Here is a 21,517-nt window from a genome sequence, read left to right as displayed (position 1 = left end):
GCCAGCGCCCTCTGCCGCCTACCTCCAGCAAACACAGCAAGTCGCCTTAGCCGAGATGCCAGTGCCCCCCGCCACCTACTTCCAGAAAACAAAGCAAGTTGCCGTAACAGGGACACCTGGCACCCGGATGCTAGTTTCCACCACCTCCTACTTCCAGCAACCACAGCAAGTTGCCATAGCCGGGACACTTGGCACCGGGATGCCAGTGCCCCCACGCCGTCCACTTCCAGCGATGGACCCACACAATTGGTCAACACAACGATGCCGCTCCCTCTGACGTTCCGCCATATCCAACGCCGTCTTTAAACCCATAAATCCTTACTCGATTTTGCCGACCATCGATCAGCAGAACTCCACCGTCGATAACCTACCTTCCCACGCCTACCAACTTACACTCGCCAGCTTCATCGACCCGCGCACGGGCAGGTAACCCTGCTTCCCAGGAGGACTTATTTTGAGGATCTGCAAGGCCCTGGAGCCGCAGTGGATCCTCAACTAAGCCTCCCCCAAACCGCTACTGGCTAATCTCCACCAACCATTCCTCAACGCTCCAAATAATCTACGTAGGTTCGCCTTCGGCTGAGGCGGGGTCCTAAACTAGTGAACTACTTTTAATCTGACTGTGACTCAAAAGTCACAGTCAGGTGAAAAACACAAACATGCACTTCAAGTACAATAACCGGCTCCACAATGATAATATGATGTGATATAAGATGTGGATAAAAGATAATGCTGAATTATAACTTTGTTACTCTATACCAGGGGTCACCAACCTTTTTTAAACTGAGAGCTACTTCAAGGGTACCGAGTAGTAAGAAGGGCTACTTATTTGATACAAACTTCCTGAATAACAAAATTGCACAGATCACCTTAATAATAATAATAATATATGTGAAAAGACTGTTTGATCACATGTCAGTTAATTATTCCTCACAATAATTATTGAGAATGATTTCCACAACAATGATGGTATAGCTACACATACATATTTAAACATGCAACTTTTATTTCCGTTAATCTGTTTCAACATTTGAAAGTCAGAGGTATCACATCTCTGATATTTTTGTATCATCACATGATCAAAGCCGGTTACTTTTGCACATAGTGCCTGCTGGTGAATGATGCAGTGGTAATGTAGAAATTTTGCGAAGTCTGGGTCACCTTTGCATTGCGCAATGAAGCCTGCATGCCGGCACGTCATCGCGGGAGCCCCGTCTGTTGTCACCAGCTTTTCCAATGCTACCTTTTTCTCAACGAAGAAACTAGTAAACAGTCTCGTCTATAGCCGAGCGGGGGATCCAACCCTCCGAGGTGCGCGAGCGTCTTCGGGCGCCCGCGTTCAAACCTCTAGTCTGGGCCTTTTTGGTCGGATTGCGTTGCCTCGCCTCTACCCCCGCCACCCCTGAGTTGTTGCCCCGCGGCCTGTTCCGAGGATTTACGGACCTGACGACGGGGTGCGCTCGCGGCTCGCGTCTGGCACCAACGGGAAGCGCCCGCCATTCAGAACCTGAAAACCTAGTGCGGTGCGGCAGCCTCGTCCTGGCCTCCGGGTACCCAACTATCTTAACTCTCTGCAAGCGTTTTTGATTAAAAAAGAACAGCAACTACAATTTTAGACGGAGACTAGTGCTATTTTTAGAACATGTCTTGCGGGCGACTCACACGGTCCCTGCGGGCGACAGGGTGCCCGCAGGGACCGTGTTGGCTAACTCTGCTCTATACAATGGTACTTTGGTATTGTGGTTAGTTTTAACACCACATCATAACTACTTGTAATGCAAACACAGACTCGGGTCATGAAAAGTATTAGAAAAGTTGTGGAAGTCCATTAGCCAAACCGTGTATAAAGTCTAAGTGAGGATTGTTCAGGGTGCTCTAATGTTTAAGCTACTTTTTTAGGGGTTTTGTTCTGCTTTTACTATTTTGCTTCTTTGTGTTTTGGAGATTTTTAACAATACGTATGTGTTGAGTGAGTTCCTCCATTCAACCCAAACCAGATCCAGTTATTCTAGTTCAACAGGCTAACTGAAAAGAACAGAAGTGTTGAACGTACTGTATTTCTGGCATGAGATGTTGATGTAGGTGAAATTGCAGAGTCAGTGAGAGTGGCTGGAGCTTTCGGAGTTCTCGGAACAGCTAAAGGGACTGTGGCTCATGAACGGGGAGAAGGATGCTTTTTTTTATAATGCATGCCCTTTTTTTTGTCAATGCAGAAACAAACCTGAGAACGTGCCCGCTCTCGCATCTTGCGCTCCCGGCGGTCCTGGACGGTGGACAGGTAGTTGACGGCGGCGTACTCCAACACAGACAAGAAGACAAAGACGAAACTGACCCAAAGGTAAATGTCCACCGCCTTGATGTAGGACACCCGGGGCATGGACGCATTCACTCCGGTGATGATGGTGGACATGGTCAGCACTGTAGTGATGCCTGGACACAAGATACACAACATTCTAGTTATACTAAAGTGAACTGCAGGTTGGAAATGTGTTTGAAACTGAGTTTGTCTATTTTTACTTTCACAGTATAGTTTAATGGTTTGCTCTGGATCAGGAAGTAGACCCAGTGTTGGGCAGCTGGAGCAATAACATGACCACTTATACAGTATGATGCAATGTGGTCCAACAGCCTGCAATGAATACTCTGTGAAGGACCCAGTCAGCACGGTTGTTAAGAGGTGCAGATGAAATGGTATCAGTTAAGAGATTTTACTAAAGTAAAAGCAGTTAAACCACAGTGTAGAAATTACTTAGTTACAAGTAAGTCAAGTGTACTTTATTTTTCAATTTTCAACAGATTTTATGAAAAGACAAAACACAATAATAAGTCTCCTTCTGACTCTCCTACTCTGTATGTGGCTCTGAGCTCCAAGCCTATTGGTTCCTATTGAATACATACATCTTTAAAAACATTTAACAAATATACAGTTTCAATTAAAAAGAAAAAACTCCTCAAAGAGCAAGTCCCTGTAGTTTGTAGCCGGAGAAAATAGAGCATTTGTTGGGGACTATTTTCAGCGGCAGATTCATACTCATTTAGTACTCTAGTGATTTGTGGCAGCAGGATGGTGTATGTGGGATTGAGATCTAATTGGGATTAGGATATAATTCTATATTGGCAATAACCAAAGAGAAAAAAACAAAACAGACTGCAGTACAGATATAAAAAGGGGTCTTGTAAAACTATCCCATTCTATCAGCTGAATTTAACAAGAGCGATGACATGAGCCTTGAGAGGATCTCAGCGAGGGGTAAAAAACTGACGCCTGTAGAACAAGCACAGCAACAACCCCAATACAGAAAATAACTCAAAAGAAAAGTGAGAGTGGGAGGTTTGTGTGTGCATGTGTGTGTTCCCGACTGGTGGAGCCAGCTTTCATCTTTTCACAGACAGATTTTCCTCAGGCACGCACAATCTCTTTAAAGCTCCTTCTTCTGCTAACAAAGACACATTTTTATTCTTTAACGCAGATCTAATCTCAATTGCATTTAAAGGAAATCATCCTGGGATTGTCTTTTCACCAGATGATGTTTAAAGCTCAATGTCTGTCTTTTAACTTGACACAAGTCATTGAAAGCCCCGCACGTCTCAAACACAGACGTCTAGACGAATCAACGCTTATCAATCTTTTCATTTGTCAATACGCTCTAAGCCATCACTGTGTCGTCGGCAAAGCCTCGCATTGTTCTGAACAGGAATCTCAATTACTGTAGCGAGCCTTCCTTTATGATTTCATTCATTAGAAATGGGACTGTGTTTTATTGATTGGTCTTTGGACCTTGCTTGTTTTAGTTATTTGATGAACAAACTGGCTTCATTTCCAACTGCGTAATTGCTGCACTGCTCCCATTAAAAAAGTCAAAAGCAATTATTATTTACCACAGTTCAAGTAACCCAAGGAAGTTTTTTGGCATACTATAAAGTTTCTGTCTGCCAACTCTTGCCTCCCAATATTGTTGTTGACTGCAAGTCATACCTCCAATAGTATACACTTTCTCTTTTACACATTTCTTTCTGAGGGACGTTTGTAACGACCTTAAAGGATCTAGACCCTCTACATCGACCGGCCCTAACAATATCCCCACTATCTTCTTACAACTGACTGCAGATATTATAACTGAACCAGTGGCACACGTTTGTAATCTCTCTATACAAGACAATGTCATACCTGATGACTGAAAAACTGTCAGAGATCCCATAGTCCCATTTACAAGCTCTCGATTTGAGTTCAGGTCTGTGAAAGGCTGATGAATGACCAAACTAAGGGATACATGTGCTTGAACATTTTATTTTCTCATCAGTCTGGATTTAGTTAGCAGCACAACACAATATCTGCTGCATTTGAAGTAGTAAATGACATTGTGGAAGCCTTGGATGCCAAGAACTATTGCACTGCCCTTTTTATTCATTACACCAGAGATCATCAGATACAGGCCTGTCAAATCAAGCTGCAGGTTCATTCTCAAATTACCCTTCCAATCATAAGCAATGTGTGCAGTTCAGTGGTCTCTCCTCCAGCTTTCTTAATTTCCCCAAAGGTGTCCCACAAGGTTCAGTTTTAGGTCCCACCCTTTTCACAATTTATGAAAATAATAAAACTGACCCGAATGCTCTGAAGCTCCAACTGTTGCCAAGGTAATTGACGTTGAAATCAGTATTCAAATGCCACTTTTTTTTCAAATAAAGGCTATGCATTACCCCACAAATCCCAAATAGCCCATAAATTAAAGAATAGTAGTCCCATATGATTCATTTTTGCATGAACATGAATTATTATGAGACCGCTTTTTGTCCTCATCCCTCGTTAGAAAAGGGATGTACAACAAAAGTAAATAATGACTGCACGTTTGAGGAGAGTCTGACAGTTTTTTACATGTCACTTTTATGATTTGTGTTCTATTTTGTATGAAGGTCGTGTCTGTCTGTAAGTTTGTGTCATATTGCTGTTGTGTCCTAACTAGGTCTCTCTTGAGATTGAGACCCCATTTCTATAATATAAATTAAGGTTAAATAATAAAAACAAATAAATTAAAAAAGGACATTTAACCGGAGTTTATTTTTCTCACCCAGGGACACTCTGGCCGGCACAGCCCGGCGGTCGATCCAGAATGACACCCACGAGAGCATCACCATAAGCGTGGCGGGAAAGTATGTCTGCAGCAGGAAGAAGAAGATGTGGCGTCGCAGCGTGAAGTTGATGTAGAGACGATTGTACCAGCCTGAAATCACAGCAGGAGACGCTCAAAGATTTAACAGTGTAGAAACAGGTTCATACAAAACGTTTCACATTTCACACATGAGGTTTGATTTTCTACATTTAAGACATGTGCTTACTAACTAGGGATTTCATTTGCAAAGACTTGTGCCCTCTCAGTGTATGCTCCCTCTCAAAGTCGAACTATGAGGCTGGATGTTCCAGGGACTGTGATACATGTATATGCATATCCCACTGTTCTGATTGCATAAAGTAGGTTCAACCTTTTTTTACTCTTTAATGCATACGATGGTTTATAGTACGACGTTTTCCTTAAAATGAGATTTGAAAAAACACAATTATTGCCTTGCTTACAACATCGAAATATATTGAGTGGCGACCTCTGTATCTCAGGACCAGTCGTACCAAAACTCAGCCCTAATATCACCCTAAACAGAGTATGTAGAATCCTTATTATTAGTATAAAATGTGATCAATTTAATGATGTAATGATGTCAAACCGCAAAGAGTCCTGAAAATGTGCTGGAGCCAGATCTATGACCTTCGACCTCTAATATATAAAAAGTATACACCAAATGTAGGTGACACATTGGATTTTTGTCTGAATTAGTCCATATATATTTCCCTCTCTCTCTCTATCTATATCTATATATATATATATATATATATATATAGATAGAGAGATATAGAGATATATATATATGCAGTATATAGAGAGATATAGAGATATATATCTCTCTCTATATATATATATATATATATATATATATATATATATATATATATATATAGATAGATAGATAGATAGATAGATAGATAGATAGATAGATATAAAGAAACATCTGCAATCCAAACCAAGGAGTATTCGTTTGTCTGGAGGGGATACACAATGCTGCAGCAGGGAGCAGGTGTTGGTATATTCCCATTGGCTAAAAGTGGAGTTTACATTTCAATATAAAGTATACTTAATAAAGGACTATTTAGCTATTCGGCTGGATGTGGTGAGTACAGTTCTGTACTCACCACATCCAGTCATTTAAAGTATTTTTATGGGAGACTGTGCATTTGCTCTCTGACCCTTATCTTTAGAGACGTTTACTTCTCACAATGAATTCATCGAATTCAAGTAACATAAAAAAAAAAAGACTTTCAAGACTCTCTTGAAAGTCACCTTGTAACAATAACGCCACCTAATTTCCTTCTTTGCTTGATTATAATTCCAACGGCTGCTAAAGGGCTTTTCCTCTTGACTCAAACTCCATTGGCCAGCAGTGTTAAAGCAGCGCTAAATATATAACATCTGTCCTGAAGGTAGAGCTGGAGGAAAAGTCACGGGGTCAAAGAAGCCTATTGGGTGTCTGTAGGCCTTCGCCTTGAAGACAGAGCTGACTGCAGCCGTGATTCATTCGGACAAAATAATTGTTATTCACATCATCATGTTGTGCACAGTGTTATTAATTATTTTATATCAGCATATAGTTAGTCCTGTGTGTGTGTGTGTGTGTGTGTGTGTGTGTGTGTGTGTACCTGTGCTGCTGTAGAAGGCCAAGCGAGACGTGGTATGGAACTTCTGGATGAGGAACTGTGACAAGGAGATGCGATCGTCAGTGCTGAGAGACTCATCGCCGCTTTTCCAGTACAGCATCAGGTCTTCATCCGTGTAGGCGTCTGCAAAACACCACACCGCCCAATCAAATAGAGGCTCAGTCACTTCCAACAATGAATTATCATCAAAAACCAAAAAACATGCCCCCGATAATCAGAAGTGTATACCATTTTGACCTGCTCAGATGTCTTCCATGGTTGCCATGTGTTTATGTGTGAACGTGATGGGAGATGATGAATAAGCACTTCTTTAAAACATTCAAAGTTAATTAAACTTCTGTTAATATTTATTTCATTGTTAGGAAACAAAGGAATGAAAATGAATTGTTATTTTTACAGTTTATTGTTGAACACATTAAATTTGATATACTATATTAAGTATTTGCTAATGATCAGCAGATATTTTGTAAAAAATCTGTAAACATTACATAGATAGATGGAACAGATGTTTGTAACACTTTGTTAATGGTTAATAATTGGTTTTTAACCCTTTTAAAAAATATTTCTGGATGGCTTTTGTAAAGTTTCAGTTGATGATTGTAATACTTTAAATGGTCAATATATACTTTGTAAAGCATCTATACACTATTAAGATAGATAGTTAATACTTTGACAATGGTTAATAACTGGTTTGTAAACCATTTATAAACATCAGGATAGTTATTAAGAAGTTACAACTGATTTATAGCCTAATACTTTGATAAAGGCTGTGTAGTGCATCTTTAAACATTATTTGGGTGGCCATTATAATCATCGGTTACAACTTAGTTACAAATTATGTGTCAATCATTCACAGAAAACTGAATATAGTATTACAAATTATATAATGTGTACAACCATAAACTGTTAATATATAGTGTACTGTGTAATTACAATGTTATTGTTGTTGGCTCTTATCAGCTGTGATACACTGTACACACCAACCAATTACATGCATTGTAAACTATCTCACGTGATGCTACTCAGCCAATTATATATATGTTATCATAAAGTGTTACCATTAAAAGAGTGCATTTAAGTTCTAATTCTACCTCTGCTTTGTCTGTCACTGGTGAGTGAGGATGCACTTAACAACTGAACATAGGCCTACTTTGTACTTTGGAGGGTAAATCGGTTGGTTTATGATTCTTTTTTATTCAGAAAACAGCCTTTTTCAATTTCAATTTCAATACAAATGGATTTCAGGTTATTTTGCGACGTTTCATCACATTGAACTTGCAACCATTCCTCAACTGTTTGTAGACTATAATGTGTATGAAGAGAGTGGCTGTTTTGACTGATCAATATGTATGTTGGCTTCATTATATATTATTCTTTGACACTGTTGTAGTACATATATTTCATTTTTCAAAATTGGTTTCAGAACATTTAATAAAGCTTATCCTCCATCAGCGAAGCAACGACGGACAGCTGAAATTCAAGTTAATTCAACCTGAAGATAAATCTACACAAAGTGCCAGTTTTCAAACAGTTAATTAAAAAACCCAAACACATCCCACCAGCTCCGCCTGGGGTTTTGGCAGCAGAACAGTAAAATATGATTCTGAAAACACGGGAGGTGAAAAAAAAAGGAAATGCATGAACCGAATATTCATTCATATTGGATCAGCGCTGCCTAGTTTGACAATTTGATCTGAGCTTAATGAGCCTGCTGGCTTGCAATGGGATGGACCTCATTTGCATAAAATTGAGGTTGAGTCATGATTAAGCAAATTCAGATACGGCGAACGGTCAGTCAACTTGAGCTGAGCCATTTCCATCATGCAAAGCACGGCCGCATCTCCTGCTCTCCATAGAAACTGAATAGGACCGCTCGACTTCTCGTACGTCAATGGATTTGGTGTTTCTCCACCATGAGAGAGACCTGCACCTGAAACGGGACCAAAGAAAACAACGGGAAATTTGGGGCCCCAACACTGTCTCTCAGCGCAAACAGCACCCCCATGTCCGTAACGAGCGCACAATAAAATGTGTTTTGTTACATTATGTAACACACAGAGAAAAAATAACCATAAAATGAACATTTACTCACAGCTCTCAAGTTCCAGTGAGCAGGTCTGAGAATCCAGAGGAAAGCGGCTGAAGTCCATGTTACAGGCTGCCGTCACTGTCACTCTGTTCGACCGCAGAGACAAGAACAGACGCAGAGGGTGAGAACAGTCATGGTAATGCAAATATGAATTAATGCCAGTAAATGAGCTGACATCTGTTTTGTGTGTCATTACTCAATTTATTTCAATCAGGAGAGACTTGTTTTATAATTTAACAATGATTTATTATACAAGCGTCAAATATGAAAAGTGCAAAGTCTTTGGCGATTGGACTCCATCCTGAAGTACTATCACTGAGGGTAGGGATACTGAGGTCCAATAGGCCTAATCCCCCAAAAGAAATGTATTTATATGAATAAATAAATACCTTACCTACTGCTCTGGTGAATTTCCTAAGAAAATAGAAAATTAGTTATGAGAGAAATCTAAGGGTAGAACATGAACGAGTAGATGTTAGACCAGAGGTGAGAGGTCCAGTTTTAGTTAAAGCAAAGGATAGAGGAATGTCATGATGGACTGCAGACTAGGATACGGTGGTCTGGAAGACCGCAGAGACAGGATAGTGCGGGTCTATATAGCCCTTAGTGGAGAATGGCAGGATTTCAACAGATCCCGAAACATATGGCGGGGTCGGCCCTGTGGAGGGTCCGAGCGCAGGACGGGATAGGTGAGGGCCAAGCTAGACCGCAGACAAGGACAGGTTGGGTCATGTTAGACCGCAGCGTAGGATAGTCGGGGTCACGTTTAGACCGCAGAGCAGAATAGGGGTGTTCAAGGGAGAACGTAGAACAGCATGGTTGGGGGTCTTACGGCCCCCGCATGTTTGGGGTCTCACTGCCTCAGCACAACCAGACCGGGTGAGCTCACCCGGGAAACTAGAACGTATGTCATACTTTGACAGGTCTCACATCATTCGGACCGCAAAATAGAAATGATGTCATATCTGACTGCGAAATTAGAAATTTGTCAACTCTGGACGGGTCTCTTATCATACGGACCAGGAAATTAGAAACGGGGCACCTCAGAAACCTCCTTTTCTTTTAGGAAAGTAAAACGGTCCCGTCGGACCAGGAAACAGACACGTTAAGCCAGGTCACGGTCACCTAGGAAAACAGTCACGATAAGCCAGGTCACGTGAGACCAGGAGATTGGGAAACAGTGTTAGACCAATCAGATGGAGAAAACGGTCCGCTAGAGAAATGTCTTAGTGTTACTATAAGGAACACTTCCAGAAGGATATAACGCTATTCCCTGCTATGAGCTAATACTAATAATGACCAACCAATAATATAACCGTCGACGTGAACATGTCACCACCACCAGTTATATGCATTCCTTACCGGATTTTAAGGCTTCAATGATCTTTGATTCTCGAGGATGGTGTTGAGATCGGGGCGGATGTAAGATGTGAAGGCAGAGGATGACCAACGACCCAATTTTTTTAGGGTAGTAGCGGAGATGCCTTGGTTAGCCGCTGAAGTACCAGCCCCTATTCTAAAAGAGTGCCCTGAGTATAGCTGAGGTGATAAGTGAAGTCTAGCGAGGACAACCTCGAAATGAGAGTTAAACCAAGTTTTTGATAACAGACCATTACCTGGGGTAAGAAACAGGGGAGAAGTGGAGCCCGTAATAGGTCTCAACCGTAGGAACTTAACCATGGATAGGAACGGGCAAAACCAAGAGTCTACGCGAGCCACAAAAGAGCAAGCACCACATTTGGAGTGCTTGAGCCATAAGTCATAATGATTGGTATGAAAAGTCAAATCGGCAAAAGTGATGTCTATGTTAGAATTGAAGGAATTAGACGAGGTAGTAAACTCGCCACATCTGAGAAAAGCATAGAAAGCTAATGAAAACACCGCCTCGAGCAAGACATCAACGTAAGGGGAGAAAACACCTGCTCGGAGTACGGTAAGCATCCTGTGCAATATAGGAAGCGTGATAGGCTGTCTACGGTCTGGCAGGTGAGGAAAAGATTTAGCAATACCTTTTAGCAGTAATTTGATGGCTGCATTGGAAAACAAACTAGATGCCGCAGGATCATAGCATCTAATATTAAATTGAAGGCCGGCAAGCAAACTACGAATATAAGGAGGTTTAAAATGCCGAACATCCATGCAATAGCAAATAAAGGCACAAACTGTGTTTATGAGAACAGGTTTAAGAGGCATGCCAACTGTAACACAAAACAAAGCGAAAGTACTCCAAGCAAAATCGTACATCTTTACAGTAGACACTGCTAAACCCTTCCTCATATATTTTTTAGCTGCCTCCATATAATCTCCCACGTGGCTTTGCTTTAAGACAGCATCAGGGCACCGTTATTGACACGGGACTGGCCTCTGGACAGATGTTCCGGAAAGCCTGGAATTTAAAGCAGGAAAGTGAATCAGCCAGAGTATTAAAATGACCTGGCACATGGCGGGCAGTGATCATGAAGTTGTGGGTGACGGCTGCCCAAGTGATGCTTCTCATGAAAGGCATGATATCTTTGGAAGAAGAGTGCCCTCTATTGATAATATTGACAACTGCTTGATTGTCGCACATGACGGAGATGCGCTTGCATTTCCAGTGCTGCCCCCAGACAAAGCAGGCCACGGCAACGGGGTAAATCTCATACAGTGCTGAGGAATTTTCAAACTTTGCAAAAGCGGGGGGCCACAGTTCAGCAAACCACTGGCCTTGATAGAACCCCCCAAAACCCACGGATGGTGCGGCATCTGTGTAAAACTTCAAAGAATCCGAGGAATTCACCAGATCATCGTAGAAGAATGTAACCCCATTCCAGTGGTCGAGTAGACGAGACCAAAACCGTAGGTCAGAGCAACACCCTTCATCCAGATACACTACATCGAGCAACTTGCTCACGGAAGATGCCAAATCCAACAAGCGGGAGATGAATGAGCATCCCTGTGGAATGACGCGCATGGCAAAATTAAGATGCCCCAGCAGGGAGAGTAACTGCTGTTTTGTTATGTTCCCGGCCGTGCAATATGACTTGGTAATCTCGCGGATGCGCTGCAGTTTCGTGATCGGAAGAGACGCTTTCATGTCTATTGTATCGAACATGATGCCCAGGAACTCCAGACATGTGTCTGGCCCCACGGTTTTCTCATCCGAGAGTGGAATGCCAAGGGAGTGGAAACACCGTTTCAATTTATCTAGCGAAGAGCCTGAACTATCGTGAATCTATAAGCAGGAAATCATCCAGCAGATGAAGGACAGCTGGGACCCTGACTCTATTAAGTAGTATCCAGAAAAGTGCTTCGGACACTTGGTTGAAGATAAACGGGCTGCTTTTGCACCCGAAAGTCAACCGTACCCCAAAATAAAAATTGGAATCCCACCTGATTCCGAAGAGATGCCACTGGGAAGCATGGATCGGCACAATTTTGAACGCATCAGTGATGTCTGCTTTGGAGAGCCATGCGCCTTGACCGGCTAGTTTTATTAATCTAATGACATTGTCAACCGAGGCGTAATGGAGAGAGAATAGCTCGGAAGGGATGAGGCTGTTAACGCTTGGAAGTGGGCAGGAACGAGGAGCGGACAGATCGAAGATTAACCTTTTCTTCCCCGAGTACTTACCCTTGGCTACCCCTATAGGACTGGTGCGAAACACGGTGAATGGAGAGGACTTGAAGGGGCCAATTACATACTTTTAACCTCTAACCAGCCGCAGGTGGGGGATCCACTGGATCGCTGCCAACTGTGAGCCTCATCAGCTGACGGAGCTGGGACAGCGGAAGGCCTGGTGCTGGATTAATGCCACGACCCTCCAGCTGAGCCAAGAGGGCTTCTTGCTCGTCTGGGTGGGAGCCGCTACGCCGCCCAAGGCGAGTGCTTTTGCACCGGCTGCATGCCAGCTCCGGCTGGCTATCGAGACTGTGACTTGCACGTCTTACAAAAGGATCAGAATCGGAGTCCGACATACTCAGTATCAACAAAATGCTAAGCTGCAAAGGGTAACTTAATGCTTTCGCATCTGCTTAATGCTGAAATGACAACTGACAGCAGCAGAGAGGAGAACACTTTAAAGTTTGACAGCAACGATCTAATTTGCTGAAAGAAACTGTGTGACGAATCTGGTTGGTTACTTAAAAGTGCACGCCCCCAATCAGCTGATAGAGTAATTACAAGGAGAGGAAAGACAGAGATTACCAGTGAGTGTCTTCCTGTCTGAACTTGCGCTTGAGCTACATTTTGTGCTACTTTTTGAATGTTATCACAAAATTAAGCAAATAAGCAAAGAAATCACATGGAGTCACATGCTATAGTTCTCCTCAACACATGAACACACCTGTGATTGGTTAGAGCCATTGATGTCATAGTTCAGACAGGTAGTCAAGCTCACAGGTTAGCAAAACATCCATTACAGTTTGGTTTAGCTTTCACCTGCTGTGCTGACTTACTGATAATTAATGATCTGATGTTAGATGGACAAACAAGCAGTAATGTATGTTCAACTAAGGAGCAACCTTCAGGTCTGAAAAGTGAAACCAATGCTTCTTGTCTTACACTCTAAAAAGTCCAACTTCAAATTTGTTGTACTAATACCTTTTTTAAAGTTGAGTCAACAAATCCCTTTGAAAAAAGTTGAGCTAACTCAAAATGTCAACTTTACTAATAAGGAGTGCAGTCCACTGAAACTTTTAAGTCGAGAAAACTTAGCATAGTGGTTTGGGCATCTGCTGAGGTAACTAAGGCCACTGTGCATGGGTAGATGTTAGTAAATATATACATGTACATATATGTATGTATGTGTGTATATATATACTACTTTAATTATATATTTTAAATCATAAAATAAAATAAATAAAACATTATTTTCTTTAGCCCCTGTTAAGATACTTTGATTTTTGATATCATTATGTTTAGATACCTTATTTTTTTAGATTTCATTTGATTGACATTTACTTTTTATACCTAAATCTTATTTGTGTAAGAATGTTCATGATCTGCTGAATGTCTGTTGACAATGTTCAATAAAGAGAGAGAGAGGAGAAAAAAAAACAGCCAACCGCCGTAAAAGCAGAAGCAGAAGCAGAAGAAGAAGAAGAAGATGATGATGATGATGATGATAGCGCAGTGCCTTTGGTTAGAGATAGCAATTCCGCGCCGGTCCACGCCAGCTCAAGTGTTGCTGCAGCATGCCGTCTACCTCGAGCACAAATTAACAAGGTAAGGCTGTGTATGTTCTGGAGTGTGTTAGCTAACGGGCTAGTCAGTGAACCTGTTGTTTTTTTTAATGCAAAAGTTAACATTAAGAAGTTTACAACGCGACGGACCCCACCCTATTTTTCACGTGTTCATAATGTCATGTGTAATTTAACGATAACGACCCGCGGCTTGCGGTTTTGCATGGTCGAGTGAATTTGCACATATTAAAGTTAACGTCTGTACTAGCTAAAGCTAACGTTACTACGTTGTATGCACGTGCACAACGTTATAGCGCCGTATGCTACATTGGTTGGTTTTTGTTAGCTAGCTAACATGTTGCTGCAAAGTGCTTCGCCGTTCGTTAGTGTTGGTGGTGTTGAAAGTCGAGGGCTGCTAGTTTAAGTTACCCGCGCGCGTGTACCATTAAGGTGCACTAGATACAGTCTAGGTAATGAAGTAGACTTAAAGCAACACGCCGTTCTTTTGTGCACCCCATTTATTTGTGTTACTCGTAAGACTCTTTGACCTATGCTTTTCCTTCCCTGATGATACAAAACAAATAATGCATAAATACTCATTTAAAAGACTCAGCAAAAGCGGGGATGAAGGGTCTGTTTTTTGTGGTCACCCCCTTTCTTCCATCACTCATAGTATTGTTTGTCATTATGATAAAACCATTTTAATGACTTGCAAATAGCTCCTTTACACACTTAAGGTAAACATAGTTAGAAGTTAGTGAAATCATCTTTTAAATTCTCAGTTCTCAGTGTACATTTAATAAATCATGGCAAACTGCTTTTCTGTTTTAGTAAAAAATGTACCATTACTCCTTGGCAATATTTATTGCCCATCTTTGAGCAACTTTGAAAATAAGGGGATGTGAAGCTGTTAGATTTGCATGGAGTTTTGATAACTATGCACATTGTTAACATGTTCTTATCTTTCCTTCATAGGATTTGGATGCAAGTTTTTCCACCCCAGTCAAGATGTCCTCTGAAAGCATTACAAACATTACCAGGCGTGATTCTAACCACTCCCGTGCCTGTCTACAGACTGCACCTGAACTTTCAAGACAACTGGTGCGTTAAAATCCCACCTTTCAAGAGTACATAAACAGTCTGGTAAACCTAAAGTGCAGGTCACATTTTGTTGTGAATTGTGTGACTGTAAGGTCCTCTGTGTGCCAGAAAAATGCAAAGGCCGTCTCAGGGCTCATTTGAAGCAGCATGTGACTGTTTGTTGTCTATTCAAAAACTGTGAATTTACAAGTAATGTCCTTCAGTAGTCATGTAAGCCGGAAGTACAAATCTTACAGTGTTAATGATTTTAGATAATCTGTGATATCTCCAACAACTCCAACTGATCTACCAGAAGCAGATGAAGAATTGCCTGCAGAGTGCAATGATCCACAGGCTACTGTTGGTTGTTCTGAAGACGAAAGCAGCATGTATCTAATGCCTTTGGACAATTATACAATTGAACATAAACTTGCATCATTGTTTCTTTACATGCAAACTGTTTTGTGCAGAGTTCTACAGAATTACTCGAGTGGACCTGAAGAGGATCTTCCTGTCATCATTGGATGCACACTCATCGAAGCTTATTAAGCTGTACAGATCACTCCGCGGAACACTTGGAAAGGACATGAGGATCCTTCTAGACAACTTTGATGAACAGGTAATCAATAAGTAGGAAGTGCATGTGGTATAGCAGGGGTCCTCAATTAGATTTGAACTGGGACCAAAAATTGGGGGACAGACGAGGGGCATTTTCACAATTATTTAGTCCGACACAAGACATCAATTATAAAACGGACAACTATGCAAACCATAACATTGGAGCAGAGCATTTACCATCAGATCACCCTTTAATGTTCCAGTTTGTCTAACAAAATAAATATGAATACACGTTAATGTTCACAAGTGTATTGTATTGTTTGACTTAATTGACATTTTAAATTGGTGATTTCGGAGATGAAAAGCAAGAGAGCATTATTGTGTTTTCACCCTTAAGCTATGTCCAAAAACATGATGCCCATATATACAGTGGTAAAATATGGGTTCATTTAGTTAGTGAATACAGCCGACCTGAAATGCATGCTACAATGCTGGAAGCATTTTGCCAAATGCCTTTGTCTTCTATAGTTTGCATTGGATTTTTTGAATTATAATTATTATAAATATATACATTTTTAATCTTCATTTTGTATCTTTCAGACAACTGATGTGCTTGCCCACAGAAAGTCTACAGCTCTATGGGGTCTACCGTTCTTTGATGGAGAAGCCGGACGGCTTTCTGAAGAAATATCTGGTAAGACTAATGTGTCAATGTCATTAAGGTTGCACATTGAGCAAGAAAACACTAATGCAAACTTTCATCAAACCCTCATTTCTACTTCACTATTACTTTGTTATTCCACCTAAATAGTTTAATAAGTGTAACTTTACAGTTTTCAACATTTCATTTCATGTGATATCGCCAATACTGGCAATATTACTGTAGCATCAAGGTTACATGCGAGTGTGGTGCCTGCATCACATGCATTTTGTAACAGCAATTCTCCTTCAAATTTACTGGTAACATTTATAATTCCAAGCCCAAATTAGTCATGGGTTTTGAGACCTCGTATACAGTGCATTCAGAAAGTATTTAGACCTGTTGAAGATTTGTCTGACTTAAAAATTATGCATGTACATATTTTGCAGTATTTTTAATTGTAAAGTCATTCTCTGTCAGTGCATTTTCAAAGTCAAAATACCTTTTTGGTTAGCTAATGTTCTTAAGAAAATAAAACTAAAAAAGCCCCTACACACCATTAGCACCCTTTGCCGCTACATGTCTTTAGGGTAAGAATCTGGCAGATTTGGAGTGATTTTGTCCATTGTTTGATGGCAGATTTGCTCCAGTTCCTTCAGGTTTTTCTCACTTATTGAATCGAAGGAAGCCTGTACAGTGAGAGCAAATGTTTCCCTGTATTCTGCTCTATTTATTTATTTAATGACAAGACACGACATTCAGAGTATGAATATTTAAATATTCAAATACTATAATACAAATGTGTAGGTTGTGAATATGGTATGTTTTAGTTTTTAAAATCTGCAGAAAATTTACCAACCAAAAATGTATTTGGACTTTTCAAATGTATGGTTACAGAATGGGAAGGGAAAAAAAAGAGAACTTTAAAGAGGGGGTGAATATTTATAAAAGTCTCTCTATGCTTGTTTTTCTTTAAAATACAGACCCGGAGGAATTTTGTGTCAGGGGAGTTGAACCTGGAATACTCAGTTGTTGAAGATGCCGTTGGGACGGTCCGCTCAAGTCCAACAACAATAAGCATCGCCCTGGTTATTGAGGAACGGATTGTCCTGGAGGATGTATGCGACTTCCCAACCGCATTTGCCCTTTTGTTTGGGCTCATCTAGGCTCTTAATCTGGACTATCTGAAGGACTTACGGTACACATTTTTGAAGTAATTCAAAAGGTGTTCATGAACCTTGGTACCCAGTGCTCTACCCGGGTTCAGGCCTTAAAGAACAGTTTGCTGAAGTAGCCTGCCATATCTAAACCACGCCTATGGTCTTGGCTGGATTTTCATGAAGGACTGAAATGTCACCAACTTGACCAAATGCCGATGGTATGAGTTGACCAAATTGGTCAACACCCTTAAGTATTAGATGTTTAACAAGTTTATTATTTGCCTTACTACTTTGTATATTACAGCTGAACTATCCACTGCTGGTCCTGCTCTTTAGGTGTATTATAATTTAATATTAATTTTAGTTTATTGTTGTTATTGCCACATAGCGCCATGCAGACACATATTTGCATTTATTTTTGTTTTGACCGAGTATTAGGAGGGAACTTTAGTCGGTGTCTTTGGGTTTAAAATGGCGTGAAGTGGAGATTATAAGGATGTTGACCCCCTGCTGTCTACTATTCAAGTGTTGAAATTGAAAGACAATATTGTTTTGCAAGCAAATAACTTATTGTTGTTAAACATTTTGTGTTTTAAGATGTTTTTCTTTTCTTTAACGGTGTACATTTCTAATTAATTAAAAATGAAGGCTGTAAAAAAAAGTTGAGTATACTTAAAAAGGGTAAGTAACCAGCTGCACAGCTTTTTTGAGTATACTCAACATAAAATGGGCAGTGCTGTTAATGTATGTTTTCAATCTATAAGAACACACAATTTCAAGTTTCTCCAACTTGATATTTCAAGTGTTCTTTACTTAAGTACATGAGTAGACGTGAGGATCAAACTCAATATTTTAAGTTATGTTAACTTAAGTACATAAGTAGGTCTGAATAGTAATGTTAAGTTTGACAAACTTAAAATAGCACTTTGAGTTAACTTCTTATCCTAAGTTGACACAACCCATTAGCCCTTAGCTGAGTATACTCAAAAAGGTTACTTAACCTTTTTAAGTATACTCAACTTTTTTTTTTTTAGAGTGTAGCCTGCATTCTCTCTAATGTCCATCAGGAGGCGACTTCTCTGGTTGTATGGAAGTCTATAAGAGAATGACTGAAACTTCCCTAGCTTCACCCTCTCATCCAAATATGGTCACTTTTGGTTGATTTGGTTTAGCAAAACTCCCCAAAAATGACATTGAGACATTTTCAGATTCTGTCATTCTTGGCTTATTACACAGAGATCAAACCACATCACTTTACCGCTCTCGAAATCCAACAGTTTGTGAACCTGTGTGATGATCACCTCTTATCATTTCTAAAATAAGATGCTGGTCTCAAATAACAACAAAAATCAATGTAGGAAAATGCAACACGTAAACACCAAACTAAAATAATGAAGCTTTTTGTATATTTTGGTACTCCTGCGAGTGTGAATCCAAAGGAAGCTCTGTAAAGTCTGAGTAATGTTCTCAAGTGAAGTCACTTCAATCAGCATGACGTGGGACTACAAGTTTGAAAACTGCAACCAGTCAGGTTGCAGTTTACGTACATGTTTGTCCGAAATGTCATCACTTCAGCATTTTATCCTGTTAGAGATTTATCTGAAATTGTCACAAATAGCGAATGAATTCTTGAGTTATGGCCAAAGATGTAGTAGCCAAAGTATTCTTTTAATATTAACAATTGGTCAAATGTGTTTGTGTAATGTGGAAGGTGTGGAGATATTTTATATCTCCTATGTATATGCATGTTAGGATTGATAACATTGTATGTAATTTTATAGCGATTTATTAGTATATATTTCCTCTTTATTGTAAAATTACACACTCTGGTATTCACAAATGAACTCTGTGTAACTGGGAACACGAACAGGTGTAAGTGGAGTCAGCTCTTACCTAAAAAGGGACCTATGTCCAACATGCCTGTGTTCTGACCATCTCCATATATGGACTTATGTCTGACATGCATTTGCCTCAGCATTTCTCCCTGAAAGAATAAATAACTTACCTCCAGGTGCGGACCTAAGTTTAAACTGGCTAACATACACGTATGTTCCACCCCCCACTTTTATTTGACAGGAGGGTATAAAGATTTTACGGTTCCTTCAGGAGAGTTGAAGGAATTCAGCAGTCCAGCAAACTATGCTTTCCTTCCCATGATTCATGTCCAATAAGGAATTCTGCAAAAATTGATCTTCGACTCCAACCTCATCTGTGACCTGTGAAATCTACAACCACAAAGGTCATTTATTGTGGTGAATCCACAGACTTACATTCATCCGGTGGAAACAAAAGCTATATGAAGGATCATGTTGCTCGTTGTCTGCTGGATGTGTGGCAAACTGTAAGCTAACATATTAGCCATAAAACATGATATGGTCATTATTAGTTAAACACATGTGATGTGATGTTTTCCAAAAGTGGCCAAAAAATTTGAAAGACAGCTTTAAGAAACTTTTTATTTTGTATTGCCTCTTAAAAAATGATGTGTCTAGTTTTGACAATCAGATGTTATTGCTTTAAAGGGTTACTTCTGTATTTTTCAACCCTATTTTCCCACGTACCAACAGTTTTTTTTAAATTGGTCCAGTACTGATGGAGAACGCTACAGCCAGCAGCTGCTAAACGGGCTGTGATCGCTGGGGGCGACTTCTCCCAATTGATGAACATCCACTAAATTTGCTTGCTTTTTGTCACGGAGAGATTCTTATAATTATTATAAGTGTTTGACAACATTATAGAAAGAACCCTACAGAGAAATGAAAGTTCTTTCTTTACTTTTCTCTTCCTGGTTGTGACTGTGTCATGTGCCAGAAGACAACGATGGAAACACATGTAAGAGTTGGAGAGAGGAGTGTCGGTGTTGTCAGAGTTGGAGCACAGAAAGTGTAGCTTAGTGTTACCTAAAGTGTCATGGCTGAACACTTCAATGATTTCAACAGTGTGGATGTGAGGATGTGACTTGAGATTTCAGAAGGAGACTTTGTTGGACGCCTGAACAAAGAGACAGGATCAGGTGAAAGGTAAAGAAAATACTTTTATTTCTCTCTAGGGTTCTTTCCATAATGTTGTCAGACACTACGACAATCTGAGTCTGTCAGTGGTAAAAAACAAGCCCTTTGAGTGGACGTACATTGACTAAGAGGAGTTGCCTTGAAGGATTACATTACAGGGTCTGCAGTGCTCTCCCTCAATACTGGACCAAATAAAAAAATAGTCAGACACAAAAACATGAGAAAATATGGATGTAACTGTGTCTAATGGAAGGCTTTACTTAAAACAAGCGGCAATAGCACACGCAGAAATCACTTCTAAAATGTCTCCACATGTGTGCCTTTGCCAGCTGCAAAAATCTAGAAGTAAAACAACGCCTGCAAACAAGGCTTTGTAAAGCCAGAATTGCACCAGACCACCTGACCTGCATTGACACTCTACAAAGGATGTCACGATGAGACACTCAATTACCAGCTGCTGTTGGTCGGCGGGAAAACGTTTGCTCACCCCGATGAAATGACCCCTTCACTTGTTCTGTGCCGGTGTGTTAACAGGGCCCTCAGTCTGAAGGGAACATTTTTCTGTTCCAACAGTGTTGTCAAACCCCTTCCAATGAAAACAAATGACAAGTATCGAGTGCTTTTCTTATTCCTTCGAAAAGCCTCTGAAGCAGCACTTCAGTACAGTGACATATGGAAACAGGCTGAGGGAGGTCTTTCAGGGTTAGCAGCTCCTTCAGGCAGTATGGACCGCATCATTATTCAACAGAAGGAAATATAAAGGCTTCAAAATGAAGACGTGGACTTCCACAGCGGAAAAAAAGAAAGAATCCTGGCTCGTTTTCTTGACTAATATGATATGAAACCACCATCATATCACAAGTGGTCTAAATCGTGGTGGATCATTATGTGTGTATGTGTCAACAGAAGAACAGTAAAAACAACTAAATGATTGGCCGAGATACATGTGACTGTCGCCTAGCTGTTGTTTCACAGTAATGTGAATGGTGTGTGTGTGTGTGTTCAGGGTGTTTGTGTGTGTGTGTGTGTGTGTGTGTGTGTGTGTGTGTGTGTGTGTGT

At 40.5% G+C, this 21,517-nt stretch overlaps 1 protein-coding gene across 1 annotated transcript in view; it reads right to left on the bottom strand.

Annotated features, from left to right (window-relative positions):
- Positions 1 to 21,517, bottom strand: part of gabrr2a (gamma-aminobutyric acid type A receptor subunit rho2a) — a 40,057-nt gene that overhangs the window by 5,818 nt on the left and 12,722 nt on the right. The window contains exons 3-6 of the mRNA XM_031875863.1: positions 8,853 to 8,935; positions 6,743 to 6,883; positions 5,067 to 5,219; positions 2,222 to 2,430 (exon numbers count right to left, since the gene is read on the bottom strand). Of these exons, the coding sequence (XP_031731723.1) occupies positions 2,222 to 2,430; positions 5,067 to 5,219; positions 6,743 to 6,883; positions 8,853 to 8,935 (586 nt within the window). The remainder of the gene's footprint in view (positions 1 to 2,221; positions 2,431 to 5,066; positions 5,220 to 6,742; positions 6,884 to 8,852; positions 8,936 to 21,517) is intronic.

Source organism: Anarrhichthys ocellatus, unplaced genomic scaffold (assembly GCF_004355925.1).
Source record: "Anarrhichthys ocellatus isolate YVR2014 unplaced genomic scaffold, GSC_Weel_1.0 scaffold98, whole genome shotgun sequence".
Lineage (NCBI taxonomy): Eukaryota > Metazoa > Chordata > Actinopteri > Perciformes > Anarhichadidae > Anarrhichthys > Anarrhichthys ocellatus.
This window is presented reverse-complemented; position numbering and strand designations above follow the sequence as displayed.